This window comes from Pieris brassicae, chromosome 5 (assembly GCF_905147105.1).
Source record: "Pieris brassicae chromosome 5, ilPieBrab1.1, whole genome shotgun sequence".
NCBI classification, from domain to species: Eukaryota; Metazoa; Arthropoda; class Insecta; order Lepidoptera; family Pieridae; genus Pieris; species Pieris brassicae.
In genome coordinates this window covers 5,891,507-5,912,385 of record NC_059669.1, presented here as the reverse complement: position 1 = coordinate 5,912,385, position 20,879 = coordinate 5,891,507, and the positions used below count along the sequence as shown (strand labels likewise).

General features: G+C 32.5%; 1 protein-coding gene across 1 annotated transcript; it reads right to left on the bottom strand.

Moving 5' to 3' along the window:
- Positions 1-627: 627 nt before the first annotated feature.
- LOC123710508 (putative inorganic phosphate cotransporter) lies at positions 628-11,867 on the bottom strand. The gene is made up of 11 exons (XM_045662509.1): positions 11,737-11,867; positions 9,870-10,111; positions 8,571-8,750; positions 7,879-8,017; positions 7,127-7,344; positions 5,860-6,009; positions 5,482-5,614; positions 4,643-4,761; positions 4,058-4,177; positions 3,486-3,609; positions 628-2,111 (listed from the first exon to the last, which is right to left on the bottom strand). Exons 1-11 carry the CDS (start codon positions 11,792-11,794, stop codon positions 2,056-2,058), a joined length of 1,539 nt encoding a protein of 512 aa, XP_045518465.1. The 5' UTR covers positions 11,795-11,867; the 3' UTR covers positions 628-2,055.
- Positions 11,868-20,879: the final 9,012 nt, after the last annotated feature.

Sequence of the window (20,879 nt, the reverse complement as noted above, 5' to 3'; positions counted from 1 at the left end):
AATTACCTGAAGCCTCCTTTGAACACATTTCTTATTTTACTCTTTCAACTCAACTGGGCACTTTACAAATAAGTATTTAATATACGAGACAGAAACTAGCAGTTCTATCATAAATTGCCCAAGTAATTTTTACACCACCATGTATTAACGAAGACGCGGTTTTCCTAGTGGTTAAGCGTGAGATTGTACACACTGAGATCGTGTATTCACATCCCTGCCAGGCATACCAATCACATTTCAACAAAATACGCCATCGATATGTCTTTTGTTTTACAATCCCATGTTTGAGACTCAAATTTCGACTACACCTGATCACCTATAATAGTAGCGGCTGTAGTGTTGTGATTGCGACAGCGCAAGGGTCGAGGAGGAGACTCAATAGAACCAAAACTAAAAGATCTCACTTGAAAATTTTAGTAGGACGACCGCAGGTTTACAATTATAGTGATCCACAATACATTTTTAATATATCATGCTATGGTATAGCTACTATTCGTTGTTTTATAGGGAATATCTTCTTATAGTATAGGTAATAAAATCACACATAATTACTAATAGCAGTAATTTATTACAAATTTCAACATTTACTTTTGTAAATTACAATTTCACCCTTATCTTCGGATCATAAAAAATAAGATTTTTTTGTATTAAAGCATGGCTTCGTAAAAATGTCTACAAGGTTCAACCTTAGAAGTGAAACAAATCGCAACATTCATACATTAGGCTAGGTATTACTTCAAATGGATAAGCCTTTATGTTCTTAGAAAAGGAATGTACCAAGTTTTATCAGTTACCTGCCATTAATTGCTATATGAAGTGTCTACTCGTATATTTAGGCAAGGGTATATACGTATAAGCATAAACTTCAACTGTATTCTTTTTCTCTCAATTTTTCTTTCAATCTCAACGAATAGTTTGAATTCATTTATTTAGAAAAATGTATTGATTCGTTTAGCAATATTTGAAATGCATCACTTGTCGCGCAACATTACGCGCGGCTTATTATTCACTAATCAAAAGTGCCACGACGTCGCTTATAATGTTGACCTTCAAATATTGCTTAATAAATAGATTTATGCATGTAGAGTATAAATAATAAGCCTAATGCAAATATTGCATAAACATAAAGGAAATTAAATAAATCTTAACTCTAACTGGCTATGTATTTAAATTTGCATAGAACTCGCTCTTGGCTCGCAAATCCCCACAAATATTTATTTCAGGAAAAGAGGCTTGTTTTAAGAAAGCGTCTTTATTCAAAAAGAAAGTCAGATTATATTTTATGCAAAGTTTGATTTTTCCTGTTACTCAGTTGCATGATTGTTGGGTTAACCGTTATTTTAAAAAGCTATTAAAGGTTATTAAATAAAATGAAATTATTGCCTCAATTAGATAATCTTTAAGTTACATTTACTTGTTTTAAATGTGACTGTATTTTAAATATTTCAAACGTCACTGCTAAAGCGACGTTTTTATAAAAAAAACACCGCACAACGCACTACTAGTTAAACGGTGTGACGAAACTTAGAAATCTCACTATAATATTAATTAAGTCATTAGAATAGTGTAATGAACGAAATATTCTATTGCTACTAAGTACTACGCTAGAATAATTCTACGGTTATAAAATCTATTATAAATTCGTAATATTTGTCTTCAAATACAAATTAATAATTAAATTAATTATCTGGTACGCTGCTGCAGGTAGAAATTTTTAAATTATATTTGTTTTGAAGTATTGGAATCTCAAGATTGTAAATAATTTAATTAGTCTCTTGTTGTATGGTATTCATGTTCCATTCTCTAAAGATTCATTTCAATAACGCATGAATAGTTTACACAAATGATCAGGTGTATTAGTTTATAAGCATTTCCATAACTTATCAGTACGAGCGAAGAAACTTATAATTAATTAATATAATAAACAATATTAATATACACTCTATAGAGTACGTTTCATATATCAACATAAATTATTAAAAATCATTTTATTTTTACAATACAGATACATATTTTCATATTAATATCAATCCTTGGAGGTATTTCCCCTAAACATTATGAGTTACTTTTGAGTACTTCCTTTTCGTTCTTCAGTTTGTTATCTTTAGAATCTGAAACATACAAAAAAATTTTAAAAAAAAATATGTATATATATATATATATTTTACCTGTTTAACGAAGACAGAAGCGGACAAATATTACAAATGTTTACCACTATAAGCAAGTTCCCGGCACTGAAGTTTAAGATTTTAAATGCAAAGAAATTATTTTAAGTTATATTAATTGCTATGTACGAACTTACGCCCACTGAGTAAGTAACTAATATATTCTAAGTAAAATGGTAATACCCAGAGAAAGACGAATTTCTACCGACAACATGAATTTTGCAGACTAGCATGATAATGAAACCCGTCTAAAGCGAGCCACATGTAAAAGGCAAGTGTTAAGAGGTTGATGAACAAAATCAATTAAAACAAAATCTAATGTGTAAAGCATCGCTGTTTTAATCCGATCCGAATTTCGAGTATTACTAGACTGACTATTGTTTCCTTAACGTCTAAAAGCAATGGTACGGCATTTTACCACACCGTTAGTTTAAGATAACTCTAAAAATCATGGTTATAGGTAAGCACATAGCAACTTTGATAATTACGATGAGTATTTCGTAACGTGGAAGTCTTAGATTCGATATCGGCTTGTGACTTTCCGACTACGTCAATATTAGTTGTTCTTGGCAGCATTTTGCGTTGATATGAAACTGTTAATAAACCTCCCATATAGTCCTACTTTTGACACGCGTAACTTATATTTATTATTTTTATATTAACGATAATCTCAATGGAATTTGGAAAAGTCGCGAATATATTGAAATTGATGTGAGGTAGCGAGGGATAAACGTGGAAATAGATTTTATTTATTCACTGACCCTTTTGCAGTTAATAATATTTACTAAGTTCACTTGTAATGTGTGTAAAATAAAGTTTCAATGTAATTCGCCTAAGTAAGTACAAAATATTAGTATTATATATATATATATATATATATATATATATATATGTATGTATATATTAGACTCTTCAGTCAAATCATACATTTGGTCAATTAACGAATCATTTAAATCGAAAATACACTGGCTTCATGACTTGGCCAAAATATTTGTAACGATATAAAAACCCGTGACTATGATACTGTGATCCGTGATTCCGATAGGAAGGATATAAGAAATATATAATAATTTGCGGCTGATTTCCTTTACGGGATGACCCGTTTAGACAGCGTTTGGTTTGGAGAGTTAAGGCCACACCGTCAAGGTTAACGCCAGGGCGCTGAGCAAAGTTAAAAAAGAAAGGGCTTCCGACGGTGATGACTTGGCTCTTGGCAAGACGGATTTTGAGGCCGAAATCTTTACTCCAATTAGCTATATAATCAATCATCGCTTGAATCGCGACAGGAAGTTCATCTGTTGTAGACTGAACATAAATTACCTGTATATCCTCTTTCGTTCCAGGGTTGTACATCAGTCGATAGGAAGATGACAAATATGATGTTCCCAAGGATCATTACGCTTCCTATTAAAAACATCGTAATTCTCCACTGAATTTGATTGGTCTGAAATTCGGGTAAATTGCATAAAGAAAGTAGTGCCAATTAATCTTGACTTAATCATAAAAATTGGGTAAGTAATAGCTTTTGGTTGTAGAATTAAGTTAAAATCTGGATTATCTAGGTAATAGAAAAGTATATAAAATCAATGTATGACATTGGTTCTGGTGTGTATGTTAATTAGCGTCTGACTGATTTATATAGAAATACATATACGAGCGAAGAAATATAATATATATATAGATAACAAATCTTTTATCACTATTATTTTATTATTACTTAAATATTATAAATAAAAAACCAATAACACCAAAAAAACTAAGGGATTTAAATATGATTCCTTACATGAAATAGTAACAAATAGGTAAACAAAAAAAGTATATGTATAGTATACGACAGATACCAACACCAATCCATACGAAATTGTAGCGACACTTTATTAATATTGACTTACCACGTCTTTGACAATATTAGAAACCAGTATTGGTAGTACTAAGACACAAAAGTTGGCTAAACCATTTCCGATAGCCATTAGTGCACCACTATAATTAGGCGATAGATCGATGTAGTTAACCTGAAATATACACTAAGGTGTCATATCGGAAAATATTGTATTAAAAATATTGTCTGAATCAATATTAATATACCTATATTGAGTAAAACTTTATGAGAAATGAATTAAATCTCATTATAAATTATTTCATACATACATAATTCATAAATATACTATTTTTTTAAACTGATCGGACCACTGGAGCTTACGTCTATTGAGATTAGCAATTACAACAGACATCAGCGTGAAATAATGCATAAGTATTGGCAATAAGGCAGACTATTCCATTACTCAGAGTCCGATGTGATTAGCCCATTGTACACGCGTCAAATAACTAAGTGCCTTTTTAAATATAAAGTTAAAGCACTGCTTAATGTGCTATATGTATTAGCAACTTAAGGTGAGATTGTAACTCTGAGCCTTCTCTAATGAACTTGGTATATACTAATACTAATTCATATACTCACAATATTTGTATATACTTACCACCCAACCCGTATGCATGGCAGACTGCGCTCCAAGACCCGCCACAAAACAGATTACGGCTAATGTCACGTTTTCAGTATACGACACTAATACTATACATAGTCCTGGGCCCAGAGTTCCTGGGTTAAAAGAAATACTTCTTTTTATGGGATTTATATGGGGTTCCTTCATTTTTCGAGGGTATACAACCTACCTAAGATGTTAATGTTGCCCTTTAGGCACGTTACTTGCTATGATTCCAAACCCAAGCGATGGACTTTCCATGGAATAATTAAACTAAATAATTTAAATAATATGCTTATTTTATGTAATAATACTATTGAAGAACATTAATTGGTAACTTTGGGGAAATTATATTTTTTGTCTGTATGACAAAAAGTCGTGATTAACGGCCGCTTTCTATACTCAATCCCGATCCAATTTTTAGTACTAGTGACAGATATTTTAATCCAAGAAATGAATGATACAATTTTTTTAATAACCGATTAATAGGTCGTTCTTGAAATATCTTTGAATTCGACAAATTGAATTTTGACATTTATCAATATATACACTTTCGATTATAGATATACTCGTATAGAAAGCGGTTTATATACATTTTAAGGTATTAACCTTAATAACCTTAATATTAATTCAAAGTCGAATTCAAAGTCGATAACGGTGACTTCTGAATGTCAAAAATGTATATACCTCCGTCAATTCATATCCTCACTCCAAAGGTTTACTATGAAGGCAATTAATCTTTACTTAAAGAATTACAAAATTATAATAATATATTTAATTGCAAGTAGTAAAAAGATACGTCCTGCTACCTCAAAAACAGTTAATATTTTACTCACCCACAGAGTTACTAAGTCTTCTAACATTTTTCATTGTCAGAATATTTTTATTTACAAGAACGTCAGAAAAATATCCAAAGAAGATGCAACAGATAACAAATGATACATAAGGTAAAGATGAAAGAAGACCACTCTGAAAAATTAAACACAATATTGATCTTACACTAACATTAAAAATCGATGAGGGTGATACTGCAAAAATATGTACAGTACTGAATTTCAATTACGCGAGAAGGTATCAGGTTTAAAATATAAATTTTCCAGTTATTTGGAATTTATAAACTTTCCAAATGTTCAAAGCTAGCACTCTCTATTGGAAATGGCGGAGGGAATTTACCATTTATATTTAACTACATATCTTAAAAGGACAATACTTACGTTTTTAACATTTACTTTAAGTATCGCATGCATATAAGTCGGCACTTGCATGAAGAAGAAAGTATAGCCAACAGCAACCCCAATATGAGTTATGATTGCACTCCAAACAGGTGTTGATGTGAAAATCGCTTTCCATGGTATTGTAGGTTGCTGAAAAAGAAATGTGCTAATAAAAAAACATGTAGACTATTAGTCTATCATTAGGCCCAATTTTATACAAGATGAAAAGGGAACTATGCAACGTAATCTCATACAATTTTATCAAAAAAGCTTAATAGATGCAGAGTTTAATTAGTTCATAGGAACAAAAATTTGTTACGACCTAACTGACATTTAACTGCTTATTGCGTTGATTCTGGAATGTTGCAGTGTTAGTAACATGTACAAGGAATGCCCACATATGTTTTAATTCGTATACATTCGTTTTTTTCACTCACTGTTTTTATATGCCATGAACCGTATGACGATTTTCAACTTAAACATGTTTATGGGCGTTGTTGTGTACCTATTGTATTGAATGTAACCTTCAAATATGTAATGTAGCTTTCATAAGCAAAACATCTTAAATTTAATAGATGGAGGCGTCTAATATTTCGCATAATTCACAAACTTAAAAGTACTTTCATGCGTTATTTGTCTTGTCATCATTGAAATTTAGAATAATTTTCTAACTAATAATCTAAACATCACAATCAAATCACTAACAATAAGAGCGGCACACGCGTCAAAATTGCGTCCAACGAACACCAGCCAAGGAAGCACATTGAATTCTGAAGTCTGAACAGGGACCTCAGGTCTCAGAAACTACTAAGTTACAGAATTTTTGCTATTGCCAATTAAGTCGTTCGGCGTAGGCGCAACGTTTAGCGTGAAACAAAATATGTTTTATCTCTTTCGCACATGTCAAAAATTAAAGTTTCAGAAATTTTATGAACTTGCTTTCTTGTTATAATATTACCGTAAAGCATTGTGTCATTGGTATAAGGTGTAGTATGCATCGTAAATACCCGACAATACGTTCGAAAGCCAAACTTTTGATTCATCTAACAAAATATAGGAAGATATTACTGTGCATATGAGTTATGATTATTTTCATAAATTAATTTATATACGAAAGACTGTTCTTTCCTATTGAATTTAAGAAAATTACATTAACTGTTAAATACAATTCTTATTATTCTGTATTCAATCAGACTTATTTGTCCTAAATAAGTGAGCCACCAACTTATATATCTGTAATCCAAGAAGTCTTTGATACAGTACTTACAGTGTGCGTTCCTTCTCCGGAGTCACCAATGATATACGTCTTTTCTGCCTCCGTTATGGTTTTATGATCATATGGAGTAGCAGAACTGAATATAGTCATAAGAGTGAACCCAAGCAGACAGAGCACACCTATGGTCCAGAAGGTTGACGGCCAGCCAAAGCGACTGGATGCCAGGAGACCACTGATTTGGAAGCCCAATACTGTACCTAATCCTGAACCTAAATTTTGGTCGAACTAATTATTCTGCTTAAATAATAATATTCTAAATAGTCAAAAGAATTTATGTAATAAGACAAAAATTTCCGAGAGCGCAAATTAGAAATTTCCGACATTTATAAGTCGTTCACGAAACGAAATTCTTCCCTCCCTACCTATAAATTCCTAAATAATTTTATGTAATATTTTTATAAATGGGATCAAAAAAACAAAATGAAATTTAGCCGCCAAAAGGCGAGCCGCTGAAATGCGTGTTTGAAAATTACATCCGTCTCAAACTCGTTTACGTAACTTAGATGAGGCTCAAGAAATGTTTATCTAGAGCATCACCAGTTACTTGAAACGTCCCTTGACCATCAGATATCAGCTTGATTAATAAATTTTTGATTTAAGGAAGCCGACAAAAGTTAACAGATTCCTAAAGTTAAGGTCGTTTAATCTTAAATATAACAACTCCTGAATACAGCTACGTTAGACGTTTGTGTTAGTATTTCAAAACATACTATGCAATTTATTAATGTATAAACTTATTATACCTGTATAAACGTAGCTGCTTAAACTACCACGCTCACTTATTGGTACCCAATTAGCTAATAACGTGTGTATGCCTGGAAGCATACCACCTTGCGATAGTCCTTGCAGTATGCGGCAGACTGATAGTGCCTTCCAGCCACCCTGAAATAATAATATTATTTAAGTAAATCAAACATTTTATTAGTTAAACTAAATTTATGTATGACCATTCTTTATACTGCGCAAGCACTAGGGGCGCGAGCGCTGTGAGATTGCATACAATTATTTATGTTAGAGCAGCGTTGGCCTAGTGGTTTTAGTGTGCAACTCTCATCCCTGAGATTCGATCCCCGGCTGTGCACCAATGGACTTTCTTTCTATGTGTGCATTTAGCATTCGCACGAAGGATGAAGATAATATTAACAAAAGATCATGAAACAGATACAGAAATCTGAGGCCCAGACCTAAGAAAGTTGTAGCACCATTAATTTCCTTATTTTTATTATGTTAGGGTTCAATACAGTAAAAAACTTTTAGTACAGGTACAGGTGTACACATCAGCGATGCAATTTACGTCGTTAATAAATTAGATCATCTGAGCGTAATTCCCAATAGATTAAATTTTCGACAAAAGAATGATAGTCTTATAGTTTACGAATTAACCTACTGAGTACATTTTTTTTTAAATTAAATCAACAATTCAAAATTTACTTACCCAAGCAACAATCCATGGCGATAGTATCGATAATATTCCATTAACAAACATAGCAATTTGTAGTGGTATCTTACCACCCCATTTCTGACAAATTATCCCACTTGCAAATGTCATAACGGCATAGCCCAAGAAAAATGAAGACAGCACCATTTCCTGCGTCGATTTTGGCCATTGGTACGTCTGTAATATGAGCAGTACAGTTATGGAAGCCAGAAGAATATTTGGTAAACATATTTATTAGGACAACAGAAAATTCTGAAGTATTTATTTAAGATGACAATTTCTATACTACTTAATTCACTAACGACAGGAATGAGAACAATAATAATTTTAATTTGGTATCAAATTAGAATTTCATTAATACGACACCAAAGGTATTTCAAAATTACTAATCTATAATTAACGTATGCCGTATAATATACTTTATTAGGTAATCTTTTTGTATTTATTTTATTTTATGTAGGTAATGTATAGAAATAGATAATACTTAGGTATCACTATTATGTTTGTTAACATAAATTGATGTACTAAAAGTGTGACGTAACGGCGATCCTTGGTGCAAATGACGACGTCTGATGGAAGGTTTTTGCAAAACAGCCAGAAATGAAAAATAAAAAAATTGGCTGATACCGTGTTTCGAGTAGAACGAGTTTTGGTCGGAAGTCTCACATAACCCACCGCTATTATTTGCTAGCCATTGTTAATATGTGAATGCAATGTGTATTGTTACGTTAACTCAGTATTTGTATTAGTATGGAAATGCACTAATGTAGAGTTTGCATAACTATGGCTTACAAATTAATTTAGAGAGAAGATTACAAGGCGCATAACTATGCAACATTCATCATAATGTTCCTCAACATAGACGACATACTTGTAATGAAAACGTTATTATACTATTATTTAAGACATGTCACAATTAAAAAATATTAAATTAGTTTAATTAAATAATTAACAACATTGTTTTAACTAATGTATTCTTCTCTTTGTGATGCATTATTTTCATGTTGTAGGCAGATCAGCTTTCTACACTTAACCCTGAAGTCGAGCAATTTACTTTAACCTATGCACCTATAGATTTAACCATTGGCTCATGCAATAAACATCTTAAGGAAACTGGCATGTTTCAGATCAAAAATCGACATCATGTGTTTTATTAAAAAATAGAACAAAACAACAAATGAAACCTGAGGCCGATTAAAGTGGTAATGTGTCTGTGAGTGCTTTTACTAGAACATTATACAAAAACGCATATAAAAGAATGTTTGATTTTTTATGAATAAGGAGTAAACCACTTACTCTATAAATATTCCATACACTCTCCTCAGTTACGCTGCTATTTAATGCACTGTTAAAAGTGAAATCCGTTCCATTTGCTATAGTAGTATTTTCTTTAATGTTCCTAATTTCATCGGTCATTGCTACTACAGTGACACCCAAATGAGCACGCGCAAGGTAGGCCAGTGCGTATGTGACAAAGATAAAGAAAGCTTGAACATGTCGCACTCCATAACCATACACGGGTGGGACCGATTTCTTTTCTGTAATAAAAAAAGTATTTGTATGGAATTATTTATAATAAATTGACAACATGTACGGCAAGTGATCTCTATAAAATGTATTATTTTCCTGTATTAAAAAAACGGCTCAAATAAAACAATTATAAAACCAGATTGTTAGACCAACATATCAAAAGATACAGTCCCGATCTATTGTATCGTTAACAAAGCGAAAGTTAAAGCTCAAGGAAAAGTTAAACCAACAAACGATGATTAAAACAGTCACAGGAACCCAAAACGACATCAAGGCACAAGATAAGAAAATTAAAACATTGATGAAAACAAGATACTTAAATCCAAAATAATTGAACTAACTAGAATGAATCGAAAAAGAATAGCGCAAAAATAAACTTATATTCTTTGGGATTGAAGAAATTGGCAAAACAGAATGCTAACTCGTGGACCGCATAAAATGTACATACACTTTTTTGTAGTTTTTCTGCATAAAGTATAGTTATAAAACTTGGTGACTGACAGACAGTCACACACTTGCGAAGTGTCAAAGATCAGTGGAAAGGAGTATGCTTGGAATAAGCTTAAGTTACAAAGTCAAAAACTTTGATATTAAAATAAAATCAAAAGTTACAGATATACTAGCTCGTATCGCCTACTTGAAGATGGATAGGTCACGTGCTGAGATGCAAATCATTGATAAATGGAACAAACGGATAACTCTGTGGGACCAAAAATAGGGACGCTTATACCCCGATGCAGGATGACATAAGCCTAAACTTGAGGCTATACTGGAATAATGTTGCCAAATATAGGGCTCATTGGAGAGAGCTGGGGAGATCTATGCCAAAAGGAATACAGACACATGTTATAAACGGATTTGTATTTTATTTATTCTCGCGAAGAAAGGTTTACAATCTTAAAATTTTAATTAATAGAGGAAATTTTTAACATTTGTTTTTTTATGTTCTGAAAATCACTTATCACATATTACGGTAAAGCTAGAATGTTTTATAAAAATAATTTATTTATTATTTAATGTGATAACAATCGATGTAGTTTAGCAGATTTACCCCATAACTACGTTAATAATTCTGATTACAATATTACGTCTTCGTACCACGTTATTTCAATAAACGACGTCAGAGCTAAATATGTAATTATGAGAATGCATCTCAAATAGGTTTCAACGTAAGATGCCGTCAAAACTATTGGAATATGACTTTCGTATAAAGTACCAGATAGTTGAAATAATCATTTGATTGGTATCAGCTTTACCAAGTAGCCCTATAGGTATATCAAACAATGTCTTCTTACTTGTAGTATTACTTACTTCTACTGTTAATTAAAAAATACTGTTATTTAGACTCCTTTTTTTTGTATAATATGAAATTACTCTCTAATAAATTTATTTCTGTACAAATCAAATGGGAAAAAGAATCAATTACATAAGACAATAATTGAATTGTTTTTTCTACACAGCAGTTTTCTACTTAGCACTAAGCCCTGAATCCTATCCTTAGAGTTATGGACTTCTAAGTGACTCTTGTTACTACTCACGAATACTGTTTATTGGTAAAGCATAAAAAGATTATTGAGAATTGAATTCCTTTGGTTTAGTCTTTAAAATTAAATATAGGGAAATGAACACGTACCTGGACCATTTTCCAGTACCTCTTTTGTAGGCACTATTTTATACTCCTCGAGCGTCATCGTTGTATGTATAAATAGTTATATCGAATTCTCGCTATGTCACTGTTATTTAATGTCTGATACTTATGCTATTATTTAAGATGTGCTCTTTAGATCGAGACAGTGTCAAAGAGTAGATAATGTAGATCCACACATGTAATAAAAAATAATATATGGATGAAAACCAACACCAGAACAGCAACTAGGTAGTCGTAAAAGAAATAAAGTATTGTGGACTCAGTTTTCGCACTTAACCGCCCATTTGGTCGGTTGTGCGTAAACTTAAAAGGTGTATTTGGTTACTTTTTGATTTAAACACAGTTTTATATTTAAATAGTAGTTTCCTACAAGGCGTGAAAGGAAATGGACCGGGAACTTATTTCCCGAGGACACAGGATTTAAGTTGTTAACAGCTAAACCAGTCATGAAGAAGTAGTTCGTTATATTTTTTGTTATATAAAAGAATACAATTAGAAATAAAAATATTTTTTCAAAATTAAAATTATTCTCATTGTTTTAAATATAATATAACTAGCTACTATTAAAGTTTTAATAAAAATTTCCGCATCTGTGCCAATTCATCTTTATAACTAGTCAAATAAAATTATCAATGAACACATAAGCTGATATAATTTCCTTAATATTGTATAAAGTGAATAATGTTATCATTTTACACAATACAAGTTATTGTATGGCACGTTTAATTTAATGTTATTTATGTTCCAATAAAATTTATGCTTTAATGAGGACATCATTTATACGTAGATAGTTCTTACAAAAGAAATTTCGCTTTTCTAAGTAATCTACTTCTATTTTACACAGCTTGCGTAGTAGTAGTATATACTTCATTTATTGAATATCGGTATTTTTTTTCCAAAAAGCAATTCGCGTCCGTGATTAAATACCAAAGGTCGTCGGTAAAAGATCGGTCCGGTTTCTCACTGTTTAGGTTCCTTGAATCGTTGTTCTTTTTTCAGGCAAGCAACCCGCTGTGCCCTAGTCTTATAGTGGGGCTGCCACTTTAGAGCTTCCAACTCGAGTTCCGAGCCCTTCCGAGCTCGGTTTTTAGCGGAACGCCAGCCAGTCCGAATCATCCACGCTGTGACCTGCTGCAGCCACGCTCTCACATGACCACTACCTAGAGCTGCAGATGAACTGAGGATACAGGGAGAGAGGATAGAGGATACAGATTTCTGCATCTGTTTCATGATCATTTGTTAATCGAATAGGCAAGTAGGTGATAAGCCTTCTGTGCCTGACGCACGCCGTCGACTTTTTGTTTCTAAGGCAAGCCGGTTTCCTCATGATGTTTTCCATCACCGTTCGACCTATTGTAAAATGCGCACATAGAAAGAAAATCCATTGGTGCACAGCAGGGGATCGAAGTTACGACCTCAGGGATGAGAGTCGCACGCTGAAGCCACTAGGCCAACACTGCTCACGAAACACAAAGGCGAATATTCTGCGTCTTAAAACAGAATTTCTCTCACTCACTAGGGAAGTTGGACCGTTTAGGGAGTTTATTTTTTGGGATAAAGTGAATACAATTTGGCATTGAATGTCTTACTTAATCTCTTTATTGTTACATAATTCTTATGTAATGCTTTTAACTTGGAGGCTTGGGTTCCTGTGTCAACGTTTGATAAAGTTTACACTTAAATGCTTATTAGCTGTAAGTTGTAGGATTAAGAAAAAAATACGAATAGGAAATTCGTAATTTAATCTAAATTTTTTCTTAATCTTACTACTAAGCTATTATGATAAACCAGCAGTATTTTCATCATCCATCTAGCATGTGCATAATGACTATAGTTTAAATGTGCGGCACATTACACCGCCCATTGTTAACGATCATTCATTAAAACTTCAAACGGCCGAAGACGTTAATCTTAGGTAGACAGTTATTCAACTAACTCCAAAACGCCCATCAGTCTGGGATTTTTATTTATTAACTATTGAGTTACCTAGTTTACTTACCTTTCCTACAGTCCTTTATCAGAGAACTTAGAAGAAATGTTCAAAGAATATGCACAAGATAACAACCGATACATAGAGCGGAGATGTGAGGACACTGATTAATTAATAACTTATTTTTACTAAATAAGTTATGCAAATAAATACATCTCATGTTTTATACCAAATACTCTTAATAATTAAAATTATATGTATAATTACTACCTTACGATTTTAAGAATATGAATTGCCTACATCGAGTGATTGATAAATGCACAAAATTGTGAAATGCTAGATGAGTTGCCGATATAAAATATAACCTTAAAGGTAAAACTTAAAAATCATGATAAAGTTTTCTACCCAAAATTAATAAAAAGTTGGATAATAAGAGGCGTTGGTAATGATGATCTAATTAAAATTAGTACTTAGAGGAATACTCCTTAAGTACATTAACTTTGAATATACATGGTCGGCACTTGCATAAAGAAAGTGAAGGCTACAGCAATCCAGACATGAGTTATGATTGCACTCAAAACGTGCGTTGAAGTGAAAATTGCTTTCCACGGTACTTTAGCTGGCATAAAAATTATATATTTTTACCGTACTACTTGTACGTTGTGCGCACAAAATTTTGTAACCTGTATTGAGCTCGAATTTATAGGTACATGTAACGTAGGCAAATTCGATGACAGAGCCGTGGATTAACAAGAATGTTCGTAGATATATACAAAATTTGTCCGCATACGGTATGTCAATATTGAATTTAGATTACTAATAACGTATTTTTTCTGTTTTCATAATGATTTAATGATCATTTCGGGTCGTCTTAAATATGGTTAGAAGGACAGAGCTTACCATACTGTCAAGAAGGTCCAAGGACAGCCAAAGCGTCTGTAAACAAAAAAACTACTACACACTTACAGTACCTAATCCTTAAGCTGTAATTGTTACTTTTACAAATTTCTATTTGGTTATTCAACTTAGTACTTAATTTGTTGTTGTATGCTACATTAGTTGGGTCAATAAAGCATGTATGTATCAAATTAACATTATTGGCCAAAATACTAGCAATATTAAATATAATATATTGTTTTCCTTCAATATTAGATATGCATCAATGTATCTATCTACCGTGTGCATAATATTATCACCAATATGATATATATATATATATAACACATCTTATATATACAAATATACGCACTCGGTCAACGTAAGGGATTACAGCCATTAGGAGAGCTTTTCCCTGCATTAACATTTACAATGAAGACTACCTGTATCAACATAGTTAGATTCCAGAGCTCACTGAGTGGCACCCAATTAGCTAATAGCTAATAATATATGAATTCCGGATAATATAACATCCTGTGGTATATCTTGTAGTATCCGGCATATAACAAAGCTTCTTTCTGGAATTAGTAACTCATTCGTACCGACCGTAAAAAAATGTGTGCGTGTACTAGTGAACACACGTAAGAAGTGAAACGTCTTTATGACCTTATTTTTCGGAAAATGATCTACTATATGCAACTTTACAGAGATTGGTTAAATAAAGTTAAATTAGATAAAGTTTAACAAAAGGCTTTTATTATCAAATACATGAATACAAAATAATACAATTATTTTATTTTACCTTACTACTAAGATTATTACTGAATTTCATTAATTGTAATAGAATTATTATTATCATTGTTACAGTTATTATATATTTTTGTCATTACTGGCTTCATTACTGGATTCGAAGCGAATTTACGTTTCGACAGATTAAATAATTCTCATAATTATATCTGACGTAATATCCACTTCGAGAAAATACAGGATACCCATTTCGTGTGTTGATTTAAGCTTAAGTATATCATTTATAATTAACAGCCAGAACCGTTACTGAGTTCTGTGCCTGATGCAGGATTTATTGAGAGATGTAATGGTTTATTTATTTGAGCTTACAAATTGCATAATGTATAAAAAAGGTTGTAGATATTTCCTAATTGTTTTACTGATTACTTAAAATGTGTTTATGTTTGTTTGTGTGCAGCGCTTGTGCTTGCGTGGCACTTAAAATCCTCAGTATTGGGACTAAATGTGTATAGGAGTTTTTAAACACTCTTTACAGTATTAGAAAATCTATTTAAAATTGCGCTATAATTCCATAGTTCCAGAGGTGATTTTAGTGGGTATTACTCACCCAGTCTCTGAAGTCTTCACTCGTTCTCTTAAGCAGAGATTCTGGTGTGGGCCAATTCCCACTTACCCCTGCTACTTTCGGGGGTAAGCGACGCGCAGATGCATTGCACCTCAGTCATAAAAAAAGGAAAATCCAAATGACTAGCCCGGCGGGTAGTTTGTATGGAAGCGCACCTTACCTATAATGATAAGACTATTGAAAAAAAAATTGTATTGTATTCAATATCGTACTCAATAATTCCTTCAATACGATAGTACCACAAGAATCATTTTAATTTGGTAGTCAATTTGAATACAAATTAATTTACAAATGCAAACAGTAATTCAAACATAGAATTATTAATAGGGTTGTCAAGTTCTTCCATTTACAAATTAATGATTTATTAATCCGGGAAACCACAAATATACTTAGTTTAATACGCTTACGACTAATGCAGTTTAACACTATAAACTAATACAATATTTTTTGAACTCAATACTGTTTGTTCTTGATAACAATGTTACGGAAGAAGAAAAATGTTCGTTGCGATCTTGTGCTTGAAGTGAAGTGTCATTTCACGACACTTATTTGTTAATTAATTATAGCTGCCATAATGATCCTATTATGGCATCATCCGATGAATTTGAATAATGAAGATGAACCATGCATCGCTGTTTGAAGTTCCCTATTTAGGGTTTAATGTTTTTATGTGTCCATATGAAGTAAACGTTATAATGGTTTGATAAAAATAAACGCATAGCGACAGCCCTAATATCATAGGTATCTTAGGATAAAATCATTCATTGAATATGTGGCATTGTTCGTTTAAGCTCCGTATTAGATCCGAAATGTTTAGTTATCATAATAATATTGAGCGGCCTGTCTCGGCTTTAAACAGACATTGCATTCATTTTAAAAATATTTTGGAAATCAATTTATTCATTCTATACACACACTCTTTACAACACAATCATTAAGAAGTATTTGGTTATAGTTTTAAGTTCGTTTATAACGACTTGCAAAATATTTCGATTTATGTATTTATAGTTTACTTTAAAAAAAATACTGAACTAACAAATATAAATGGCCTCTTTCAGGTAACTTGTTAAAAGAACAATAACAGAGAAGGAGAAAAAAGTGAAGATACCATAAACTAATAATATGTTACTAAAAGGCTGTTAGCTTCTGGTAGATAGTACCAATGACCCCAGAGCTGGTGCTTTTCTCGCTAAACGAATTATCGCAATATAGCGAGTAAATGTTTAAAAGTACACTACAACAGGGACCAAACTTTTTAAATTTGTTTTAACTTTCTTTTTATTTTTTTATTACTATGTAGGTTAAGATTTTTTTAAATATTGTATATTTGAATGTTAAGGTTTTAATAAACGATATATCATAAAATACATATACGGAAAATTTTATAGATTTGGATAATTACAGGGTAAGCTAAGATAGGAGAAATAAGGTAAATAGGATATTTCAGGATAATGTAGCGGGAGGTAGCTAAAGTTTATGTTTATTAGGTTCATGTTTATTATTACAAAAATTGCTTAAAGAGGCGACGAGAAGCATGATGCACTGCTTTACTTTTCCTAAAAGCTTTTGCAATTTAAAAGACCGCTTATTTACAGTTCTTCTCCACCGTTCTACACTCTTTATTTGAGTATTGGCAGTTAATGAAGTATTAATCAAAATTATAAAGCATTTTATTTTAATTCATTTTCTTATTAACGTTGTGTTAAATGAAGAAGTGATTTTTACTTAAATAGAAAAGAGCTGTGTTTTAGAGCATTATAGCAGAGATTTGGAAAGAGTTGTCGAAACTGTGTTTTTACTAGAGTTATAGGAGATATAATCCAATACAGAATAACAGGTAATAGCGACCTCGGAAACAACAAATATTAGTTTGTGTTATCTTAGTCCATTAATTCATCTAACATGTGTTTCATATTTCAGTTTTAAGTTACTTTTTATCTCAGCTAAAACTTCATGGTAAAGCCCATTAAAACCAGATGACTCTTTTTTTGACTGAGTTATTATTCCCAAACTCGACTGTACAATATAACTCCGAAAATATTACTCCGTTTAAAAGTAAAATTACGTAAAATGTTTAAAATGTTTGTTTAGTGATAACAGAACTATTAAATATTTTTTTATTCATATTTCTCTAGCCTTAGTTAAAACTAATATTAGCCTTATAGAATACACATGTTTATCTTACACGAACATTTGTCGCATGTTTAACATAACGCATCCTGTGTGTGCATGAGTTTGATTCTGTAACAATAATTATTCCGTTTTATACAGCAGTTAGCCATACAAAACTACTTCTCTATAAATATAACTGATTAATAAAATAGACGAGAAAATAGTTAATAGAATAGTAATCATAATATGTCCACTAAATAAAACAGTCGCACTTCAACCTCTAAAGTCTATATTACACCTGGGCAACACTGTGCGGCATTGCGGCATTGCGGCATTGCAGCATGCCACAAGGCCGCATGCTATATAGTTTAAAATGTCGCTCAAGAACCGTGCGGCATGACAACACAGCATCCATTTACGAGTCTACGAGGAAATTTATCTAAAAAAATTGAAGCAGATATGCCACCTAGCACTACATGCAGCCACCGAGCACTCCCTCGTCAACAAAAAAAGTCTTTAAAAACAGTATCTCAAACAGAAAATGGAAGAAGGGCTGAAGAAGGATACAACGTTATGAAAAGTTCTATAAAAAGGGTTCATTGCAGTACATATGGAGAACATGTTGGCAATGAACTCAGAAAGCTTTCAGCTAAATCTCAGATATATGTCAAACATATGATTAATAATGTAATATTTAAAACACATGAGGCATGAATATCATCAATACCAAGAACACTATTGACACCAGATATTGATTTTAATACTAATATTCAGTTTCCATATGGTAATCAACCTACAATACTGGTATCAGAGCCAACAACAGTAGAACTGGCTATTCAACATGAGCCGAGATATATATATAGCGATGATGAAAGTCAATCTGTTTTCGTTCAAATATCCAGGCACGATGTTGCCTCGGAGTAAAATAGGCTGCCATATGCCACATATTCCGCAAATGCTTTCTATTTGTAACATGCCACAAGGTGCTGCATGCCACAATGTGTAGTATGCAGCACTATCACACGTTGTTGCCTCGGCTTAAACCAGGCTCAAGTCTTACTTTATCTGGACTGTATATGTATCTTAAGTTTTTCTTAGTAGACAAGTAAGTGATTACCCTTCTGTGCCGACTTTTAGGTCCTATACACCAAGGATATGACATCCCGCTCTTCTGACTTGTTAGTGGTAATTGATCTAGTTCTTAGGGTAGGAAATTAAACACTTCAATGATGACTTAATTCACTATAATTTACTTGACTGATTTTACGTGAACTCTATAACTTCAAACTGGTACAAAGAAAAAAAGCCCGAGCGCATGTGTCACAACCTCTTTTATAATCACAACTCCCGCCTCCGACTCGACCATCCCACTTCGAGCATTCATAACAATTCGTAAACAACCGAACGAGTCAAATGAATAACTATGCACATGCCCACTTGTAGCAAGATTCTTAAGAATATTTTTCATAAAAATGTTCAGAATTTAATTAAATAAATATTAGAAGCTAACAATAGTGGCGGTGTCACAAAAGAAAAACACAGTGCGTTTTTGGTTCCAACATTTTTGTTCTGGAAATTTCAACCTGCAGATCGGACGGAGACCATAGTTGTTCACAATGAACTGAAGGCCATTGTGGATGTATCGTTAACTACGTCTGAGTTAGCTGCAGGCTGCAGTGTCAGTGATAAAACTGGGAAAGTGAAAAAACTTGAAAGGTGGTACCTACCTCACAAATTGAGTGAAGGAATCGACAAAAGCGCGTCGACTGTTACAGTACTCAACCGGTACAATAATGAAGGGGTTTTAAATCAAATGATTACCTTCTATGGAAAGTGAATGCGCTGATTGCAATGGCTGTACGCAGCCAACCTAGCCAAATCGTGCCCCAGCGAAACTTGACTCCGAAAACGTTACTTGTGAGCGTTTGGTGAACTAGTGCCGGGGTCGTTCACTATAACTTTATGAAATCTGGTCAGACGATTATGGCAAATGTCTATTTTCAGCCACTGCAAACCATGATGGAAAAGCTAGCTACTAATCAACCAAGGCTGGTTAATCGCTCAAAGCCACTGCACAACAGTTGCTACCAAATTAGAGGAGCTTCAATTTGAATGTCTACGACATCCAACGTACTCCCTAGACCTCGCTCCAACAGATTACCATTTCTTTTCGAAATTTGGATAAATGGTGGGGCCGTCAAACCGCCTTCAAAGATTTTATTGATTCCCTTCCCATAAGATGGCAAAAGTGAATATCTAGTCTGGCCATAAATACTGTTACATAAAATCTTTTCTTTTTTAGCGTTTTAATAATTTTGAATTTGGAACATGTATATTATTTATACAATGTATTAGCGCCAAAATGAGAAGCTCAATGAACAATCATAAAAAAATGACAGTTTCCAAATTCAAATGTGTTTAAACACATTAAATTCAACAAATGTGAATAAATGAATTACAATTATTTTATGTAATTGCTGTTACGTCAAGATAAAGTCAAGAGCTTTTAATATTTTATTCGTTGCCGTTGATATAATGACAACAAAAGTAATAATAAGACTTCATTTACATTAGAATAACTTAAAAAAGAAGAAAACATAAAGTAAAAGAAGACCCAGGTCGAAGGATGTTAATTAGTAACCGTCCACCCACGTACTTGCTCAAGCACTGAGGCTCGTTACGCTTGCGTAATGCGGTTTGGTATTGTAAAAACTTTGTTGTAAGAAGTTAAATTTGTATTGTTATTGCTATTGAAAAAAAATTTATCTTTTACTTATGCACTAATAAAAAAATAAACATATTTTTATTTTATAACTACCTGCTCGCTTACTTTATTTG